The 18,996-nt window shown below is 52.7% G+C and overlaps 1 protein-coding gene across 1 annotated transcript in view; it reads right to left on the reverse strand.

The window, feature by feature from the left end:
* The window catches only part of TFAP2E (transcription factor AP-2 epsilon), a 68,032-nt gene extending 54,280 nt beyond the window's left edge, over positions 1–13,752 (reverse strand). The window contains exons 1-3 of the mRNA XM_044425286.1: positions 13,726–13,752; positions 12,278–12,733; positions 8,957–9,008 (exon numbers count right to left, since the gene is read on the reverse strand). Of these exons, the coding sequence (XP_044281221.1) occupies positions 8,957–9,008; positions 12,278–12,733; positions 13,726–13,752 (535 nt within the window). The remainder of the gene's footprint in view (positions 1–8,956; positions 9,009–12,277; positions 12,734–13,725) is intronic.
* Between the last annotated feature and the right edge of the window lie 5,244 nt (positions 13,753–18,996).

The following is an 18,996-nucleotide window of genomic DNA, read 5'->3' on the forward strand; positions in this document are numbered from 1 at the left end:
TGCCTGGCGCCGAAAAACAAATAACGACGGCACCAGGCGGACCTCTCTGGGGAGCGCATTCCATAGATTGGGCGCCACCGCAGAGAAAGCCCTCCTCCGAGTACCCACCCTCCTAATTTCTTTCATGGAGGGTTCCCGGAGAAGGGCCTCTCCCGCAGATCTCAAGGGGCGGGCGGGCATATATGGATGTATTCTGTGCTTTATGGTAAGTGCTGTAAAACTGAGAGGACAAGACACATCCACAGCCTTCCCCAACCTGGGCTTCTCCAGATGCGGGGCTGCAGCTCCCGGTGCCCCCATCAGCATGGCCAGTGTCAGAGTGATGGGAATGCTAGTCCAATACCTCTGAAGCAAGTCAGGTTGGGAGGCTGCGGCAATCTGGATTCCCAGTGGGGACAGTAACTGGGGCCTTGACTGCCACCTGCCTTGCCGTGCGAGGGTCCTGAGGAACTCAGTGCTGTAAAGTGCCAGGACAGCCATGAGGAGCATCCCTAAACGATGGCTAACCATGCCTACTGCCTCGCTTTCTCACAGAGCGGCCCAGCAAGCTAGACCACCGGCTGTCCCCATTTTCCAGATGAGGAGCTTGCCAGCTTGTGAGGCTCCAAAGCAGGGCAGGGAAGTGGTGGGAGGGATGGGCCTGCACCCCTACCAGGCCTAATTCCAGCCAGTTTGTGCCAGGGCCCTTCCAAGACCCGGCGCCTGCCAAAATGATGCCACAATAAGCAGGAATACAAAGTGCTTTGCACTGTGCCTCTTGCTGCAGCCCCCAGCCGAAAGGAGAGAGGGGCTTCTGGGCCAGGGCAGGCCTGAGTCCTGGGGCCCTTTGAAGGGGGCTGCCCCACGACGTGTGACGTGTATCCCACGGGGAGTCTCTCGAGCTGCACGGGTCTGCGACACCACTTCCTCCCAGCCAGGACAGACATCAGCATGGCGAGCACTGAAATCCAAGACACCACTCTCCTGCCCAGCTGAGCCTTTCCCAACAGCTGTGTTGGGCAACAACTCCCATTGGCCTTGCTAGCTGGGGATGATGGGACCTCTAATTCAAACCCCCTAAGGGCGCCATCTTTTAGTCAGACATAGGTTTGACCTACTTCACTCTGCAGGCTAGAATGTTCCCTGACCTCTCACTGTCCCCGGAGTCTGGACTCTAACTCATCATTTCTGAGCATTGTCCATGTCAGATGGGGTTGATGGGAGTTGGAATCCACCACCTCTGGAGGGCCACAGATTTTCTCCCAGCACTCCTTGAGGCATTTCTTTCAGACCAGAGACTCTCCCTGAGCCCCGAAAGAAACTGTTCACGCCACTGTTTTTTCAGGGTTAAGCAGGTTTTGATCCTGGTTAGCAGAAGTGGGGAGCTGTGGCGTTTGCCTGGAGAAGCACTTGAAACCCACGCCCAGTGCCGGAGCTTTGAGTTTCAGATGGTAGGTAGATCCTCCCCCTCTCCCAAAAATTATCTACTTTTCACCAGTGGATTATTTTGTCCTCCATTTGGATCAGACTCAGTATTGGTCTTGGCCTGAATAAGCAGGTTGAATAGAATGGTAGGGAGAGGGACAGTCACTGTGGAGTAGTCAAAATACATTTGGCAGAAAATGACTTTCAGTCCGGGCTGCAACACAGAAAGCACAGCAGGGCTGGCTGGGGCAGCGAAGGAAGGACTCGAGGGCCTTTCTCCTTGTCCAAGCATGCACCGGAGTGGAGCCTTAGATGTTTCAGTGAATCAATGGCAACACCATCACGACCACCCCTAAACACGCCCATCTGATTAACAAGAAAAGTACCCTGACGAACCAGGCAGGGATCATTAAAAAAAATGCATCCGCTTATAAAAATTGCAGAGCAAAAGCTATTTTCTGCTTCTGTTTCCCTTCTGAGTAGGAAATGCCTCTTCTCCGTGCACTTAGTCAGGAGGATATGCACATAAGCAAAGTATGCATTGGAAATACTGAATTGGATTCAGATTTAGCCCTACTCCAGGCAGACCCCTGGAAAGCCGTGGGACCAGTTAAGCCAGTAATACTTAAGTCAAGTCCTGGGGATTTCAGTACATCTGCTCTAGATATGATTAAATTGGGATCCAACCCGTTATCAAGTGATCCATCAGCTATTAATCAACAAAGATAATTAAACAACAACCCCACTTCGAGTTCACTGGACTATTTGATTGAGTGCAATCAATATAAGAATGTAAGAGCTATTCTGGATTAGACCCAGGTCCAGCTAGTCTGGCATTCTGTTCATGCAGCAGCCGACCGGCTGTCCTTGGGAAGCCACAAGCAGGACCCGACTGCAACTGCAGCCTCCCACCCAAGTTCTCCAGCACCAGGTGCCCTTAGCACCCTGCCTCTGATCCCGGAGGCAGCATGGAGCCATCAGGACGAGCACCCATGGGGAGCCCTTCTGTCCTCAATCTCCCATGGAATGACCCACCAGTTTCGAATATTATAAGAGAGAGAGCAGTCTCTACCCACTTTCTTCATAAGGTGTCCAGTTCTGTGCCCTTCTACCCAACCTAAGCAGTCCAGATGCTCTAAGCTTTCCTCCTCTGAGAATTGCTCCAGCCCTTGATCATTTTAGCGATCCTTTTCTGCACGTTTTCCAGTTCTACAAAATCCCTTTTTAGCTGCAGTGACCACAGCTGTACACAGTATTCCAAGTGAGGTCTCACCATAGATTTGTAAAAGGGCAGTATGGTGTTGGCAGGTTTATTTTCCTTTCCTTTCCTAATTATGCTTCACACAGAATTTGCCATTTTCACAGCAGCGGCAGGTTGACATTTTCACCAAGCTGTCCAGTTCCACTCCAGGATCCTTCTCCTGGCTAGGCACTGGTAGCTCAGATCCACTCTGTTTGCCCCAGCACAGATTTTACACTTGCTGGCAACGAACCACCTTTGTCATTTTGATGCCCCTCCCCGCAATTTGGACAGACCCTGTTGGAGTTCCTCACAATCTCTTACAGCAACTGAAGTGTTGTTACTGTAATTACCCTAAATAATTTTGTGCGATGAGCAAATTAGTCTACCTCACGGCTCATTCCTAGTTCCAGATCATTTAGCAATAAATTGAAAAGCACTGGCCCAGTAAAGATCCCTCCATTGGAGAAGTCATCGTTTATTTCCATTCTCTGCTTTCTGTCCTTGAACCAGTTAAGACCATTTCTCCTCTAATTGCATGACTGATCATTTTGTTTGGAGTTTTTGCTGAGGGACTTTATCAAAGGCCTCTTGGAAGTCCAAGTAAACAATGCCCTGTCCCTGTCACCCCTGTCCAAATATTTATTGACACTCCTAAATAATTATAAACAGTTAATGAAACATGATTTGCCTTTACGCAAGCCCTGCTCATTCTTTTTCTCCAGGGCTTGTCCTTCTATATGCCTACAAATTTTATTTATTTAGTTATCAATTTATATCCTGCCTTTTTCCTACAAAGGGCTCAAGGCAGCTTACATGATTCTCCTCCTCCAACTTATCTCCACAACAACAACCCTGTGAGGTAGGTTGGGCTGAGAGTCTGTGGCTGGTCCAAAGTCACCCAGTGGGCTCCATGGCTGAGCAGGGACTCGAACCCAGGTCACCTGAATCCCAGTCCCACGCTCTTAACCACTACACCACACTGGCTCGCATATATTTATTTAATAATGCTTTCCTTCAATTGACCTGGGGCAGACTTTAAGCTAACCAGCCTGTAACTTACCAGATTCCCCTAGATCCCTTTTTAAACATTGATGTTATGCTGACCATTCAGCTGTTCCCTGGTAGATGTCTGTGTTTTGCCATCTCTGGCTGAATGCCCAAGTATTGGAACTATAGAAGACATGATCACATTGGGAAACTGAGACACAGACTAAACGCAATTGCTGTCTAGTACAGAATGAATTCTGTGCATGGCTTAGTTATGTTTCCCTTCCTTTCCTGCATTTAGACCTCTGATGTCAACCCAACAGTGGAGGAAAGCATTCTGACATCACATTTTGGGGTTAGTTACGTGCCTTTGAACTGATACATATGCTCTGTGCATGCACTTTTCCCCACTGCAGAAAACCTACACCTAGTCAGAGCAACCTGGTGTCCTCCAGGTAAGTGGGACTCCCTCTCCAATCATCCCCAGCCAACATAGTCATGGCTGGCTGGGAATTATGGGAGCTGAAGCTGGAGAAGATGGTTTCAAGTAAGCCACAAGCTACCTGTGCTTGCTCACCAGAAAATCCACCTTTAAAAGGATTGGCTCTGCAGCGCCCTTTTGCAACAATCCTGTAGAAACAAAGATCCCCAGTGCCAGCCCGGGCTCTGTGCCCTGCCAGGGCTCTGGCCAAACAAACAGCTATAGGTTAAAGGCATGATCTTTGCAAGTCTAGGCAGAAAAAAGCCCCACAACTCCCAGCATGCCCCAGCCAGCATGCTGGGAGTTGTAAACCGTGCTGCAGTCTAAACTTGCCTAGGATTGCATCCTTAGTTGATTAATCGACCAGCTTAAACTATTAAATTGTGCGAGTGCCTCTCTCAAAGGTGGTGGCTTGGTGCTGCTGTTACCATTTTCAGCAACCCTCTTTGTAATGCTAGAGGTGACTATGTTCCGTTTAAAAATCTCTGCCTTGAACAGGTCATGCTTTATGCAAGGCCCACTGAATGCCTGAGAGTGTCTTGCACACGCCTTTGCATTTGTGACCAGGCAAGGGTACACATGCCCACCATGTGCCAGGTGATAAAGTTCACATGACCATTCAAACACCAACATTCCTGTCTGAAAACCACCAGTTGGGGAAGGTGCCATTCAGTCCAAACACCCCTCTGCCCTTGATAATTTATGCCAAGATGCATGAGTTGTGCACTTACTATCAAAATCCAATAATACCTTGGGAAAATAATTGCACATACTGGTCAGGCTTTTTTCCCTTCTTTCTTAATCTATTTTGAGCAAGGAATCGCATCTGCAGCCAGCCTGTTTGGGAAGGAATTCATGACAGCTAAAGAGGACTTCTTTTCACCCTCACAACAATCCTGTGAGGTGGGGAGAATGAATGAATGCGATGCTCAGAGGCACTGGAGCGCAGGCCTAAATAGTCCCAATCCAATCCTCCATGCACTGTACATCTGCTCTCAAACCTAGATCCATGCACTGCTTGGACCGTTTCTGCCTTTTCTCTCGTCTACAAGTCGAAGCACATTTACAGCTCACATTTTAAGAACAGGTTTTAATTCAGTACCATCAACGGAAATAACACTGTGATATGAAATGCACAGACCCAGCGATGGTCTTAATTTCTTTTATGATAATACAATCCTGGTTGAAAGCAGCCACAACCTGACGTCATAGGCCAGGGACAAATATTCCTGTCTTTTCTGCAACTTTTCTATGGGTCACCTGAATAGAACTTCCTGCTCGAGGGCTCTCTGTTATAGTGCATTAGTAGCAGGAAATTACTATGGGATTATTTCTTGCTGGGCAAAGCCTGGATATGTTGTACAGGGTTCACAAATACATGCATAAATAAATTACCCCATATTACCAAGGGGCGGTTGCCCGAGGACACTGGATTTCGATAGGGATGGAAAGATCTGTCACTTTCACTTTCTCCTGCATTCAAATTGTTTACATCTTTCCAATATGAAGAAATCTGTGAATTTTGCTAAACCTACAAAGGTTCAAGCCCAGACTTTTTCCTAGAGTCTAGATGGACAAATCTGTCAGTTCTTATTTCTGCCACAGCCACATTAAGACTCTCAAATCCCTTCCCTCACAGACATGAAGAAATATACAAATTCTAGTAAATTATTATCAAAAACAAAACAAAATTTGCAGCCAACCTATTTTTAGCGCAGCAGTGAGATTGGAACCAAGCAGGGATGCCCTGCATGCTATGATTCCAACAACATGAGGAGCTGAACAACTTATGGCCTTCCGTTTGTTTTGTCCTACTGCTCCCATCATCCCAGGCCAGATAATGGTGAGCAACTGCAGGAACTGCAGTCCAAAACATCACTAGACCCAGAAGCTGCTCCGCCCTGAACCACTGTTTTCTTGAAAATTCCGAGTGTCATCTGCTAGGTCTTTTTCTGGTTGGTCCCCTTTTGCCCAACACAATCTCCTTAGACATTTCAAAAGCTGGCAAAGTACCCTTGTTTGGGAGGCTGGGGGACTGGAAGCAAATCTGCACTTGATGCCTTCATGCCTGGCAGCAAGCACCTTGCCCTTCTGCCCCCGCCCGCACCCGCTTCTGGCTTTTTTGATATCATAGTCCTTTCACCATACTAGTTCCATTTTACACTATTGATTTTGCCACGAAGCTGCCTTGGAGGCTCTTTGCAAGATTGAATGGCGGGACAAATTATAAATAAATAAATACATGCATGCATGCAAGCATGCATACATACATAAAAACAAGTGAAGGCTTGTTTTTATTGCATTTTTATTGTAATGCGGTTTCCAACATAAAAAATAGTAATCACATATAGGGCAGCATATAAATAATATCAATAAATAAAATAAGCATTATTAAACAGGGAAGTAATTCTGCCTGGTTTATTCATCATGAAGGGAGGGTTGTAAAAGTAACTGGCTCTGATTTCAGGCGGCTGATCTCCTGCTCTCACTGCATGCTTTAATAACTCTGTGCATGTGGTACAGAAGAGCCGGTCAGAGGTATTTATCTACCTGCTTCTGTGTGTCTAGATGAGATTGCATTGGTGGTATTAATTTCTCCCTCTCTGCCTGTTTCCCCTCCCGCAGGTGGCAGGGGGCACTCCAGAAGGACTTGCATCTCCATGCACTTGTGGGTTACTTGGCACATTTTGCAGGAATATGAAACATTCCGGCCTCTGCAACACTGGAATGCTATGCTCGGGCTCCCTGCACATTTGCTAGAAATTGATAGGGAGAGACCATTTGATGCTTTTCTTGGGACATTTGAGAGACTCCATACTGGTGCCCCATAAGGCCATTTTCACTGCAAGCTTTCTAGACAAGAGACGGGCACTTCCAAACTCCCCATCTCACAACAAACAACACTTGCTCATATTCCCAAGAAAAGGGTCCATACTATGCCTCTCTCTTTCCCTTTTTCTTTTAGCTCTTGTCCAACTGAGCTGTGTGCAGGCTTACTCAGAAAGTTCCTACTGCTTTTCCCTAGGATTTACATCCAGGTAAAGGGTCACCAAGTTCCAAGTTTTTTAAAAAATCAGATTCTATCCTAGACCCATGAAATCACAACATTTGATTCCCAACCTGATGTCCTCCAGATGTACTGGACAACAACCCATCATTCCCAGACTGCATGGGGAATAATGGGAGTTGTGGTCCAACACATCTGAAAGGCACCCAGCTACAGTAATTTGAACTAGAGAACAGACAGCTTAGCATTTCCCCGTGATTCTTGGGAACTGTGGTCCAAATATTGGGCACTGGCTGGGGCTGATGGGAAGTGCAGTCTGAGTTAACAGAAGGGCACCAAGCTGGGGAAGACTGAAATTGAAATTGATCTAGCTGAAGCTGCCTGTTCAAGGTCCACGACCAAGCTGCATCCTGCCCCAAGCCTGAAAGGGCTGACGAGTACCGCAATGCACACTGATCCATTCACACAACCGAACAACCTGTGGGTTCTTTAGGAATGCACGGGAATGACTGTGCCGGGACACCCCACCTCTAGGCTTTCCTGATATGTGAATTTACAGCTCGGGGTCATTAAGGGAAGAGTCAGCCTGTTCGAGTCCATGACTCACCCTTGAGTTGTTTCTCCCCCAACAGGCCCAGAGCCCACACTCACACATTACAGAGAATACCAGAGCGGAGGGGCATCCCTGGCTGGTTCAGCACAGCAGAAGCAGTTTGGGGGACAGGAGCCAGCGCGCCCGCTCTGCCGGACAGTCGTGCGCCCCAGGGCACAGAGGGACAGACAACGATTGTGTTGTGGCCATGTGAGGGGCACTGTGCGGGTGGCAGCAGCTCTTCCACACAGTGTGTGGCTGCCTCCTGCTACACTCCCTCCTTCCTCGAGATCAGAGCAGCCACGATCCCAGCTAGCTCTGATTTGGAAACGAACAAGCTTTCGCAAGCTGAAGGACCGGACCGTTTGGTGAACTGCCACTTTTAAGATACCTCTGAGAGGACCATTTAGGAAGAGGCTTCCTGACCCTGCGCAGCAGAGCCAGGATAACAGGAGAGCTTCACTGGCTTTGCCCCACTTCCCCCCTCCCTCCCCCCTCCCCCAAATTGCTTGCTCGTGCAGGAACTAGGACACATTTAGATCGGATTGGGGAGGGGGATACATTAAAGGGAAAACAACAGAGACGAGCCAGCGATGCCTCGAGGGGGGAAACACACGCACAAGTCCAAGCCTTTAAAATGGCCACCATCGCCAGGCAGCCCTTATCTCCCACACAGCAGCAGAGACGGGTAGATCAATACCTCTCGGGGCCTGATGCCTCCGGAGCACCCGCAAATCAGAGAGGCGGCATTCCCAGCAAAGCGCCTCAGACGGTATCCTCATGACACAATCAGAGGCAGTGGATGGGGGAAGAGGTGTGCAATTGCACACGTGCAGGCACTTTCCTTCCCCATCTCCAAGTTCACCTGTTATGAGTATTTCTCTACAGATAGAAATTGCGGGAAGACATACAAAAGAATGTATTCAATCACCCTAAGGAAGTTATTTGGCTGCTGGGGGGAGGGGCACCCCATTTCATTTGGCAGAAGCAGTGCTTTAATGCAGACCTAGATCCAACACGGGTGGTAGACAGAGGGGCTTCAGTCTAGAAGCAAAGGATCCCAAAGAAAGAGGCCAGAGGGACGGACTTGGGAACTTGATTTCTCTGGCATTGAAAGCTCAGTTCGCCTTTCCTGTGAGGCAAAGCAACTCTTGCAGTTTCAACAGTGGTCTCCTTTTCAAGCTGCCCACCTCCCACCCTCCAGTGATAAATCCACCTCCAAAATGGGATGGGCTCCCTTACCTTTCTTAATGACGGACTGGTCCAAGAGATTCAAGCCACTCTCATCGACTGCCTGAAGGAACAAGGGACAAAGATAATTCAGCTGGCCTGCCATACTCGTCTGCTGGATGACTGAAATTTTCCATTTCAAGCATGTTTTACAAAATCATCATCCTAAGACCTGCCGCCTAGCCAAAACTGTTAGGGAAATAAATATTGCGTACAATATTTATCATTATTGCCACCTATTATTATTGAAAGCAAGGCATTGTTTTGCAGGCAGAGAAAGACTCTTATTCCCTCCACAAGAAGAGACTCAGGCAATTCTCGCGCATGGGCTTCCAGACAGAAATTCAGAGACATTCTTAAGATCCTAGATCCGAGAAGGAAAGAAAACCACTTTCTTTATCACGTCCCATGTCCCATTGCTCGATCAGCAGGAACATGCTTTCTCTGACCACTTTGTTGCCAAGAAAGGCCATCTCTATTTGTGGAAAAGAAAAGAACAAAAGAGGCAAGACCGTCCTGTTTGAAAACAGCCGACAAGCAAGCAGGAAAATGATGTTTCTGGAGGAGAATAAACCACAAAAGAGACCAGAATTGCTCTTTAAAGATGCATGGCATAATTCAGCAAAAGGCAAACACTTTTTAGTCCCATTAAGTCCCCTTTGGGAGAGAGTTGTGCATATTTAGCTTTCATTGGGACAGGAGGTGTAACCTATGCGGGAGAGCAAACTCCACTGACTCCAGAGTTCAAGCCCACGGTGCAGCTCAGCTCACGGCTGAGTAGATGTGCACAGAATTGCACTGTTAAAGTACCTGACGTTTGGCTAGAGGGGGCTGCATTTATTGCTAGGTGTATCCTAGCAAACGAAATTCAAAATACAGGACCCGAAGCGCACTTTGTCTTTTCCAGCTTGTATTTCAGAGTTTTCTGCCTTCTCCTAGGAGCGGCAAAACTCTAAAAGCAACGGATGCTTTATGTATTTTTCGAAAGATGCATTGGGAATTGTTTATTTTAAAGTAAGAGATTTTTAAAATTATGGTTATTAACCAAAAAATTCCCAGAATTGCATGTTCCTATTTTTTGGTTTTGGACAAGTTCTCCCAACTGGTTTAGAGTAGGGAAGGTTTAATTGCCTGAGAACAATAGAAAGTCCATTGTAAGGGGATTTATTTGCCAAAGTGACCCAAGAGTTTTAAAATGGACAATGTTTACTGCCATCTTGACTTTAAGAAACATGCTACTTAGAGAAGCTGAACCAGTAGCAAAGGCTCAGAAACTCAAAAGGTGAGGGGAGAGAAAGAGAGAACTAAATAAAAATGCCAAAATGATCAAATGATTAGGGAAAGATAACCCAATGTTTTAAAACTTGAATAAGGTTTTTGCGTCTCTCTTCACTTCATTTTTAGATTTTTAAAAGAGGGAAATGCAGCAGTAAAGCCTTCCCAAGCCCGGGCATGCCGGCTGTACATGATTACTCAGAAGTAAGTGCCAGAAAATTCAGTGCGACTCCCACCAGCCCCAGATTACAGCCTTAACAGTGCAACCCTAAACACAGAGAGTCAGATGTAAGCCCCATTTAATCCAGTGCAACTTACTCCCAGGTAAATGAGTACAGCAGTGCAGCCTTAAGGTTGAAAAAGATGGAGGAGGTGTTACCCACTGGGAAGGGCATAATCCAGCCACAGTGAAGCATTTTAACATCGCATGAAATTCAACAGGACGGAACCACCAAGGAAGCAAACCTTGTTCTTCAGCATCCCCCTGAAATCAGCTGGATTTAAAAACTTAGCTTGGGCTGGATTGCGTCTGCCCATTGGGACTAAAGGAACTGCACAGTTACTCCAGTGAAAACGGAGGAAGTATAGTTAGAAGGGATGAAAAGCTTCGGTCCACCAGGAGCAGAGAGAGTGAGACCACCAAGGGCCGTCGAAAGAGTTCTCAGCTTCTAGGCACTCTTTTGCTCAGCTCGGGGTGGAATCGTTTCAGGTTGTTTTGGGGGCACAAGAAACGAAATGCGGGGGAAACAGGGGACAGATGCTTGCTGGGGTGGGCCGGAAAACGCGGAAGACACTTTTAGTTTGCAGATTTCCCTGGAGCGGGCTGGGACTTTGCCTGAAATCATCCCGATGCGCGCGGAACGAGTCTCGGGAGCGCCTCAAAAGGAGCGAAAAAAGTTAACCGCGAAAAAACGCGGCAGGCCAGGAAGGAAAGAGGCGCGCTTCGGCCAGCCTGGCAACTGACCAGGTCTTCACCCGGTCTACTCGGAAGTCACACACATCCAGCCTCCCGACAGAGCATCCTTCCCCCGGGAAGTTGCACAAAAGTGCAGAATTCGCCCTATTGGAACAGCACGCTCAGTTGTCGGCCTCTTTAGGTTTCCTCTCGCGCTGCTCGGCGTGTTTCCACAAGCAATTGAAAGAAGGGTTTGGAAACGTATTTTCCGCCACGTCCCAGTTACTTCATGTTTACAAAAACCGGATTTGATCGGGGAAAAATACATAAATTTGGTTAGAATTGTCTGCAAAAGAGTCAAAGAAAAACTCCCGTCCTCTGAAGCAAATGGGCTATTTAATAAAATTGGCTATATATTCCAGTTTGCCACTGTGAAAGAGCTGATCTGTAGAGGCAGAGGTGGAGAAAGAAGTGCACTGCGACGGGGGTGGGGGGGCGAGAGAGAGAGAATAGAAACTTCGAGCCAAGGCGACATTTAAAGTCAGCAGAGCCCAAACGCGCGTTTCGCGATCCGCCGTGCATTTCCCAAAAGCGGCTTGGGTGTGAGCAGCGGGGAGCGCCGGGCGAAATCGATTCCGCGCTTGATGAAGGGCATTTTCGGGAACTGCCAGGGAGGGGCTGTTTTTGCTGAAAAATAAATTCGCCAAAGGGACCAGAGACTGAGGTTACGAGGAGAAAGGGGGTTCAAGGTCCCTTTACTGAGACCAGTTCAGTATTCTGCGCCTTCCTCCCCGGGGTCGTACAAATGGACGGAGAAAGCGATTCTATAGCTGCACGTACTCATCCTGCCTTTTCCCCGAAAGTAAACTGATTGAATGCAACAGAGTTTTCTGTGTTCGCAAGCAGAACCGGAGAACCAACAAGCCCTTTTTTGAGCGGGGCTTGAAAGCGCCGGCTTCACCCGAACAGGCGGGCTTTTCCCGAAGGCCCCCTGCCCAGCCAAGCCGGCCGGAGGCCCGTGGCCGCTGAGCAGCGCCGCCTCTCCTCTCTCCCGCCCGCCCCTCCGTCCCGTCCGTCCCGTCCCGTCCCAAGCGGAGAGGCACGGCGCTCCGTGCAGACGAGGCCCCCTTTAGCGAGGCGCGGAAGCGCCGCGGCCGCCCTACCTGGATGTCCTCGATGCTGTGGTGGCCCAGGGCGTGGAGCCCCAGCGGCCCGTCGCCCAGGGCGTGCGCTCCGTCGGCCAGCCCGTGCAGCAGGCGCGGCACGCCGGGGTAGTCCCTGCGCGGGTCGAGGCCGAGCGCGCGGTGCGTCTGCGAGAGGAGGCCGGCCGCCTCCTCCTGGCGCGCCCGCTGCGAGTGCCAGCCGCCCTGCTGGTGCTGGTGGATGGGGTTGATGGCGGAGTAGGGGTCGCCCAGGTGCGGGTAGCCGGCGGCGTCCTGGCTCTGCGAGTAGGGCAGCGGCGGCTGCGGGTACGGCGGCGGGAAGTAGGGCGGCTGGAAGTCCGAGGCCGGCGTGTGGCAGAGCGGCGGGGCCGAGGAGTACGCGGCCGCCTGGTTGAGCGACGAGAGCTGCGAGAGGCGGCCTCCGGGGGAGCTCCCGTTCAGCCCGTCGGAGCGGTCCTGCAGAGGAGGGCGGGGAGCGGGGAAACAAGCAGACGGGTCACCGGGCGGCCGCCGCGCCGGCACGGCCGCGCTCCCCGCCGCGCAGCAGGGCGCCCGGCGCCGGGCCGGAGCGCGTGGCCGCGGCTCCCAGGCGGCTCCCCGGGGCGCGCGGCTCTCGGCACACCTGAGCCTCGGGCGAGGCGCGCGCCGCCGGCAGCCAGCCGTGCTCCGCGCCGCCTGCCCCTGGGCGAGCCTCCGCCGCCGCCCTCTTGCAGCCCCGTCGCGCGGCACGGCGGAAGGGAAGCCCGGACCGCCTCGTCGCAACCCGCTCCGCTCCGCTCCGCTCCTCGCCCGCCCGCCCGCGCGGCCTGCGGCCCCTTCGAGCTGCCGGAGCCCCAGCTCCGCTCCGGGCAGCGGCGCCCGCCGAGGGACCCGGCCCCCGAGTCCCCGCGCCCGGCTGGGGAGCCTTGCCGGCCGCCCCCGCCCTCGGCCCCCCGCCCAGCCCCGCCAGCGCCATGGGACCCTCCGTCCGCGCCAGCCCCGGCCTTCTGCAGCGGGGGCGCCCGGCAGCGAAGCCCGCGCAGCTGCGGCTGCTCGCCCGGGCACGACGCGCCGCGTAGCCGCAAGGCGAGGCGAGGCGCGCGGCGCGGCGGAGGCAGCCTTCCCCGTCGGATCGGGCTTGCTGTGCGCGGCGAAAAGGGACAGAGTCGCCTCGGAAGCGGCTCTCGTGGCGCCTCGCCTCGCCCCGCCGCCCCCACCCCGCCCGCCGGCTGTGTAATTGCCTGGGCCGCTTCGCTGTGCCCAACTCTCCCTAGGAAAAAATTAAACCATCAACCAGGGACGCTGCGGAGCCCAGACATCTGGCCAACATTAAAGGGTGAAATCTCTCTTAATTTGGAGGTATAGGGTTGCTTCAGCTAACTTTCCCTTCGAATGAGCCCTGCAGGGAGAGGAAGACGTCTCTCTTCCCCCCCCCCCCCCCCCGCACACACAAACAAAGTCCAACTCACCATGGCGGAATATGTGTGAACCAACATTGGAGGCAGCCTCAAAGAAACCAAAATCTTCCAGGAAAATGCCCCAGACGAGAAGAAGGGGGGCTTGAGAATGAGAACAACAACAGCCCCCCCAGCCCCGACGAAAGTATCCGTCAAAACCGAGCGGCGATCCGCGCTCCCATAGGCGCACCCTCCGGGAGGCAGCCGGGCGCTCGCCGCGGCGCTGACGGCTACTTCTTAAAATTCAAATCTTTCACTTTGAAAACCCTGCGCTTGTCTCCCAGTTCCGGCTCCCTCTGAACCCAAAGCAACTCCATGGACTCCAGTTATAGAGGCGGGGGCGCGCACGGAGAGCCGGGCGCGCGCGTTAAAGAGACAGAGCGCCGGCCTCTGCCTCGGGTGCGCAGAGGGCTTGCCTTTGCAGCAGCGAGGGCTTCGAGGCGGGCGGGGGGAGGAATCCAGCGCTGAGCGGCCGAATCGTCGCCAGGGATGCAGGAAAAAGTCCAGCGGAGTTAACTGGGCGAGCCCAGGGCTGACATCCGATGCGAAGCGGCCTTCCCCGCCGCACAAACCGGACTCACTGCCGAGCAGACTGCCTCTGGCCGGACCGCGCGCCTGGCCGCGTTTCATGGGGCGCGGGATCCTTTGGCCGTAGGGGGGATCAATGCAGACCAAACACGCATCGGATCGGGGCGGGCCGTCTTCCTCGGTCTAGTTACTCGGAAGTAAGTGCCACTGACTAGCGCGAGCAAGTGGACCAGCCTAAAGTGAGGTTGCATCTGTCTGGCGAGGAGGGCTAGGGATCTCTAGCTAGCGCTCACCACCAGCCCTTAAACGGCCTCGTCTATCTATCAGCAGCGCAGGATTGTCTCCCACCCGTTCAAACTTCCTTTTCTCCTTGTTTCAGCTTTTAATCCCGTCCCCCCCCCCCACTCGCCCAGCGCCGCCTTTGTAAAGTTCCCTCCCTCCTATTTAATCAGCGCCGAACCGCAGCCTGCGGTTCCCACTCGCCCCTCTGACCACCAGGATCGTCGCCTGAGTGGGGAGCCGCGGAAAGCCCCCCCCCCCGTCTCGGAAGGCAGCCTGTGCTTCCCCCATCCAGCTCGCGGGGACGTTGGGGAGGGGAGAGGCTCGCCCGAGGGGCTGTTCCTCAGTCGGTTGCCCCGTTGCTCGAGCCACGAGGCAAGGGATGGGTGAGCGAAGCCCCAGCCGCGCCTGCTGCGGGCGGATCCGTGGGTGGGCAGCGCCGGGCAACCCCTCCGCGGGCGCGCCAAACGGGCCACCTCCTCCCGGGGCTCGGAGCTGCGACGCTGAGCCCCAGCGAGGCGCTAATTCGCCCCCTCCCCGGAGGGCCCTTTCTGGCGTGGCCGCGGAGGCAAGCACCGCAGCTGATTCGGTGGGGGCTGCTTCTGATGCTGCGGGGTGGGGGGCACAATATGATTGGGGAGCTCCGTTTACCACCATCCCAGTGGGACCCACGTTGTACATACACGTCCCTCGCAGCCCAATCCCAGGATTCCCTTGGGAGTCAAGCGCCCCCGCTTTTCGGGGGAGCAGCTCGGAGCGTGTGCGCAGCTGAGCGGGAGCCGCCGGTCGCCCGGGAACAGGCTCGTTCACGGGCCAGAGCCGTGCCGAGCTGGGTGCGACTGCGGCGGTACAGAAGCCTGGCGCCTTGCGGCAGGGTCGCTGCGAAGGCAATCCCCGTGGGACGGCTGCAGGGGAAGCCACGGCCCAGGGACCCATCCTCTGGCCCATTTTTTTTAAATTAAGATTTTCCTATATTATCGTTAAGATTTAGATTCGAAGGCCCTGCCTCTTTGCCCTTCTTTGCTCTGCTTCTCCTCTGGAAGAAATCGTTTTAATATGATGTTTCTTGCTCTTATTCGTAGCCAGCTGGGCAGGGGAAAGGAAAGGAAAGCCGTGAAAGAACTGGGGCAAAGTAGCTGTTCCCCCCACTAGGCTAGAAGTGGGGCCCATGGAGTGCAACAGGCCTTACTTCAGAGTAGACACATAGAGGATTGCCCTCTCTCAAGGACACTTCTTAGAGCAGGACCAAAGCAAAGGGAAGGCAGGTGACCGTCCCCTCGGTTTTTGTGCGAGTCAAGCAAATGCTGAAATTCCGCACACTTGTGTCCTACACAAGTCTTGTGAGAATTATTATTAATTAGATTTATATCCTGCTTTTCTCTTACAAACCCAAAGTGGCTCACATCACTCTCCTCCTGTTCTCTTCTTTCTAAGCATTCTTAAATTTGTGTGGATCTTGTCCCAAGGGGGTTCTCTTTTGGGGGGTGGGATAAGTATTTGAATAGAACCCCATCCTTTTGTAAATCTGATCTGTTTACCAAGTGCTCCAAAATTACATTTCTTACCACAGAAGAAGACATTCTGGAAAAAAAGAATAAAAGTCAAAACCATCATCTTAGCACATCAGACCTTCTTCTCCTGATCACAGGGATGCCTTCAGAGAACCCAGAAGCCAGTCAAACGGGTTGAACCGGATCCTGAGCTCAAGCTGGCTAAACCGACTGGTTGGGGGGATGGCCTGCGATGCGAGCAATATCAAACTTCTGCGGGGGCCTGGCGTGCCGCCCTCCCTCCTTCGCCGCTGTATGCATTGACAGGGCGGTCCCTTCCTGGAGAAAACCTCCAAGAGCAGCCACTTTTTCCCGTGCAGAAGCTTTTGTGCCATTCATGGAATTCATTGTGCCCTTCAATGAATAAGATCGCATCAGAATGAATGATCCCACCCCTAATTCCGGGTTCCCTGGTGCATTTTCCTGCAGAATCAATGACACTTCATTTAGGCATAAGCACACTTTCTGTGTATACCTATTGCATACTGCGTGTGCAATATGCTGTGTAATAACCCACATATAGAGTTTCTGGCGTCGCCGGCGCACGCGCCTGCCCTCACACGCACAGGGAGCACAGGCCGGCTTGTCTGGGCAGGCGCGCTCGGGGCCGAGTCACACGGCGCGCCGGCAGAGCGCTGCGGAGGAAACGGGTGGGATTCTGCTGCACGAGAGCGGGGCTCGCCGAGGAACTGGGCAGTACATCCCGCATGTGTTGTGAATGCGTGGATGTTTGAACTGTACGTATTCCGTAAGAGATTTGACCTATGAAAATATCTAGACTGAAATAGACACGAATATCCCATGAGTTGATTGCTTCTCAAAATGCCATTAATCCGTCACTTTCCTTGTACCGACTCCGTTTTCCCTTCTAAGCGCATAAAACCTGTTTACCAACCTACGTATAATTTGTCTTATTCATCGCCTCAATTTCCGCGAACGAATGAGCCCCACACAAATATTCACCCAGCTGCCTCTCTCCACGTCCACATCCCTTCCTGTCTGGGTTCTGTGATCCGTGCCCACAGACGCACGTGCTCCTCCGGTGATACGAACCAAGTCCAGTCCAGTAGCGCTTGTTTCCAAGAAAGGGCAGCTTCTGGAAAGCTGCTGGGAAGGCAGCTTTCTGGTAGCTTATCCACAGAAGCTGTTATTTGGAGATAGAGTGCCTCTGCACATGCAGGTTCAGCTCAGCTATCATAGCCACGCACTCTCTGTCTGTATCCTCCACAAAACTGTCTAACCGTGTCTGGCCATCTGAAGGTCCAGTCCTGCGCAGGTTGGCTGCAGCATGCTGCGAGTTGTACGTTTAGGGTTTAAACCTTTCCTGGTTTAAACTCGCATAGGATTGTGCGCAAAGTCAGTGGACCCCCCCCCCCCAGTCTTGGGTTGGTGGCAGGCTGTAGAAGTTAATGGTGCCTTTGTGAGAAATTCAGCAGCCTTCAGCCTAGGAAGGGCTTCCTCCCACCGCTCTTACAGAGCAGCGCTAAGCACGCACTTACCTGGGCATGTGGCCTGTGTAATATCGTTCCCTGCTCCTCAGTAAATGTGAGCGGGGCGGTGGTGCTGCGAAGGCTCTGGGAGGAAGCCCCGCTGAGCTCCCTGGGACTTATGCTGCGCAGGCCTTAACAGGGTTGCGCTGCCGTAATATAAGCAGCGCCTAAGCTTGGCTTCTCTTTTCTGGGTAGGAAGGTTGCTCCGGGCCCTTGGCGGCTTTGCCCCCATCCCCGCTGGGAAATGCTCCTTAAAAATAAAAGATGGAATGACCTCAGGAGTAGGAATAGATTGTAAGACACATGCGCCCTGAGTCTGAAGAAAGTTATTACAACTATTTATTCGGATCTTCACAGAGTGGGACAGGACCGGGACGGGAGCGGGGGGGGGGGGGGTGGAAATCAAGGCCATTTCCTTGTCCTTAAAAGTGTTGCGGGACTACAAGAGAAATAATTGCGTTGAACATTTCTGCAGCGGCATGTTTGCTGTAAAAAAAAGTCTGCGGGAAAGAATTTGGGGGAAACCTTAGTTGGGATCGAATTATACTGATTTTTCCGACACAGGCATAGACGGTAGACGCCTAGAGAAATGCATGACTTGTCCTAAACCAGAAAACGACATTCGCAAAAGGAAGGCCACCCTGGGCGCAGGAGGGGGTGGAAACAGCCAAACCTCCCTTCCCAGCCAACCGGCCCCTTCGAAGAATCGTATATTCCAAGAAGTAGAACACGAACCAGCCGAAGTTGCTGCCCTCGAAATCGGATCGAGTGCGAGACGGGAGTGTTTCAGGAATGTGTTCAGGTTTTCCCACGGCGCAAGCATGTGGGACTAACAGCCCATACATTTACTCAGAAGTAAATCCTACTTCGTTCCATGCAGCCTACTTCCAAGTAAGCCTACATAGGCGGACAAGGGCTTGCTTGCAATCCTACGCTCGCTTCTTTTGGGAGTAGACACCATCGAAATAGAACTTCTCTGCCCCCTTAATTACTATTTGGAGTCTTCCACGCCGCCCTCTCTGGAGGTGCCTGCGGGCAAACGCCGAGCCGCCCCGACACGGCCGCGCTCGTAGCCACGCACAGGGTCGGCCCGACGCGTGCTTCCTTCGCCTGGGATCGTGCGCCGCGCCTCCCCGCGGAGCCCCGTTTCCGCCGGCAGAAGCGACAAAAGCAGCGCACGCAAACAAAGCGGGGGCCCAGCGGGGGCCCAGCGGGAGCCCGCCGCCCCCGACCCCCCCCCGCGGCCGCCCCTGCGAGCGCGCTCCATGCATGCGACGTGGCTTTTGAATCCGCGCGGCCGCGCCAATAAATCACCGCGGAGCCCGAGGACACGCTCGCGTGGCACTTGCTGCAGCTGGTTCCTTTTATCTGGGCGCGGCGGCGGCGGCGGCGGCGGCGGGGAGGGCAGGGAAGGAGGCAGGTGCACGGAGAGCCCT

This window comes from Varanus komodoensis, unplaced genomic scaffold (genome assembly GCF_004798865.1).
Source record: "Varanus komodoensis strain SLA01 unplaced genomic scaffold, ASM479886v1 scaffold15, whole genome shotgun sequence".
Taxonomy (NCBI): domain Eukaryota; kingdom Metazoa; phylum Chordata; class Lepidosauria; order Squamata; family Varanidae; genus Varanus; species Varanus komodoensis.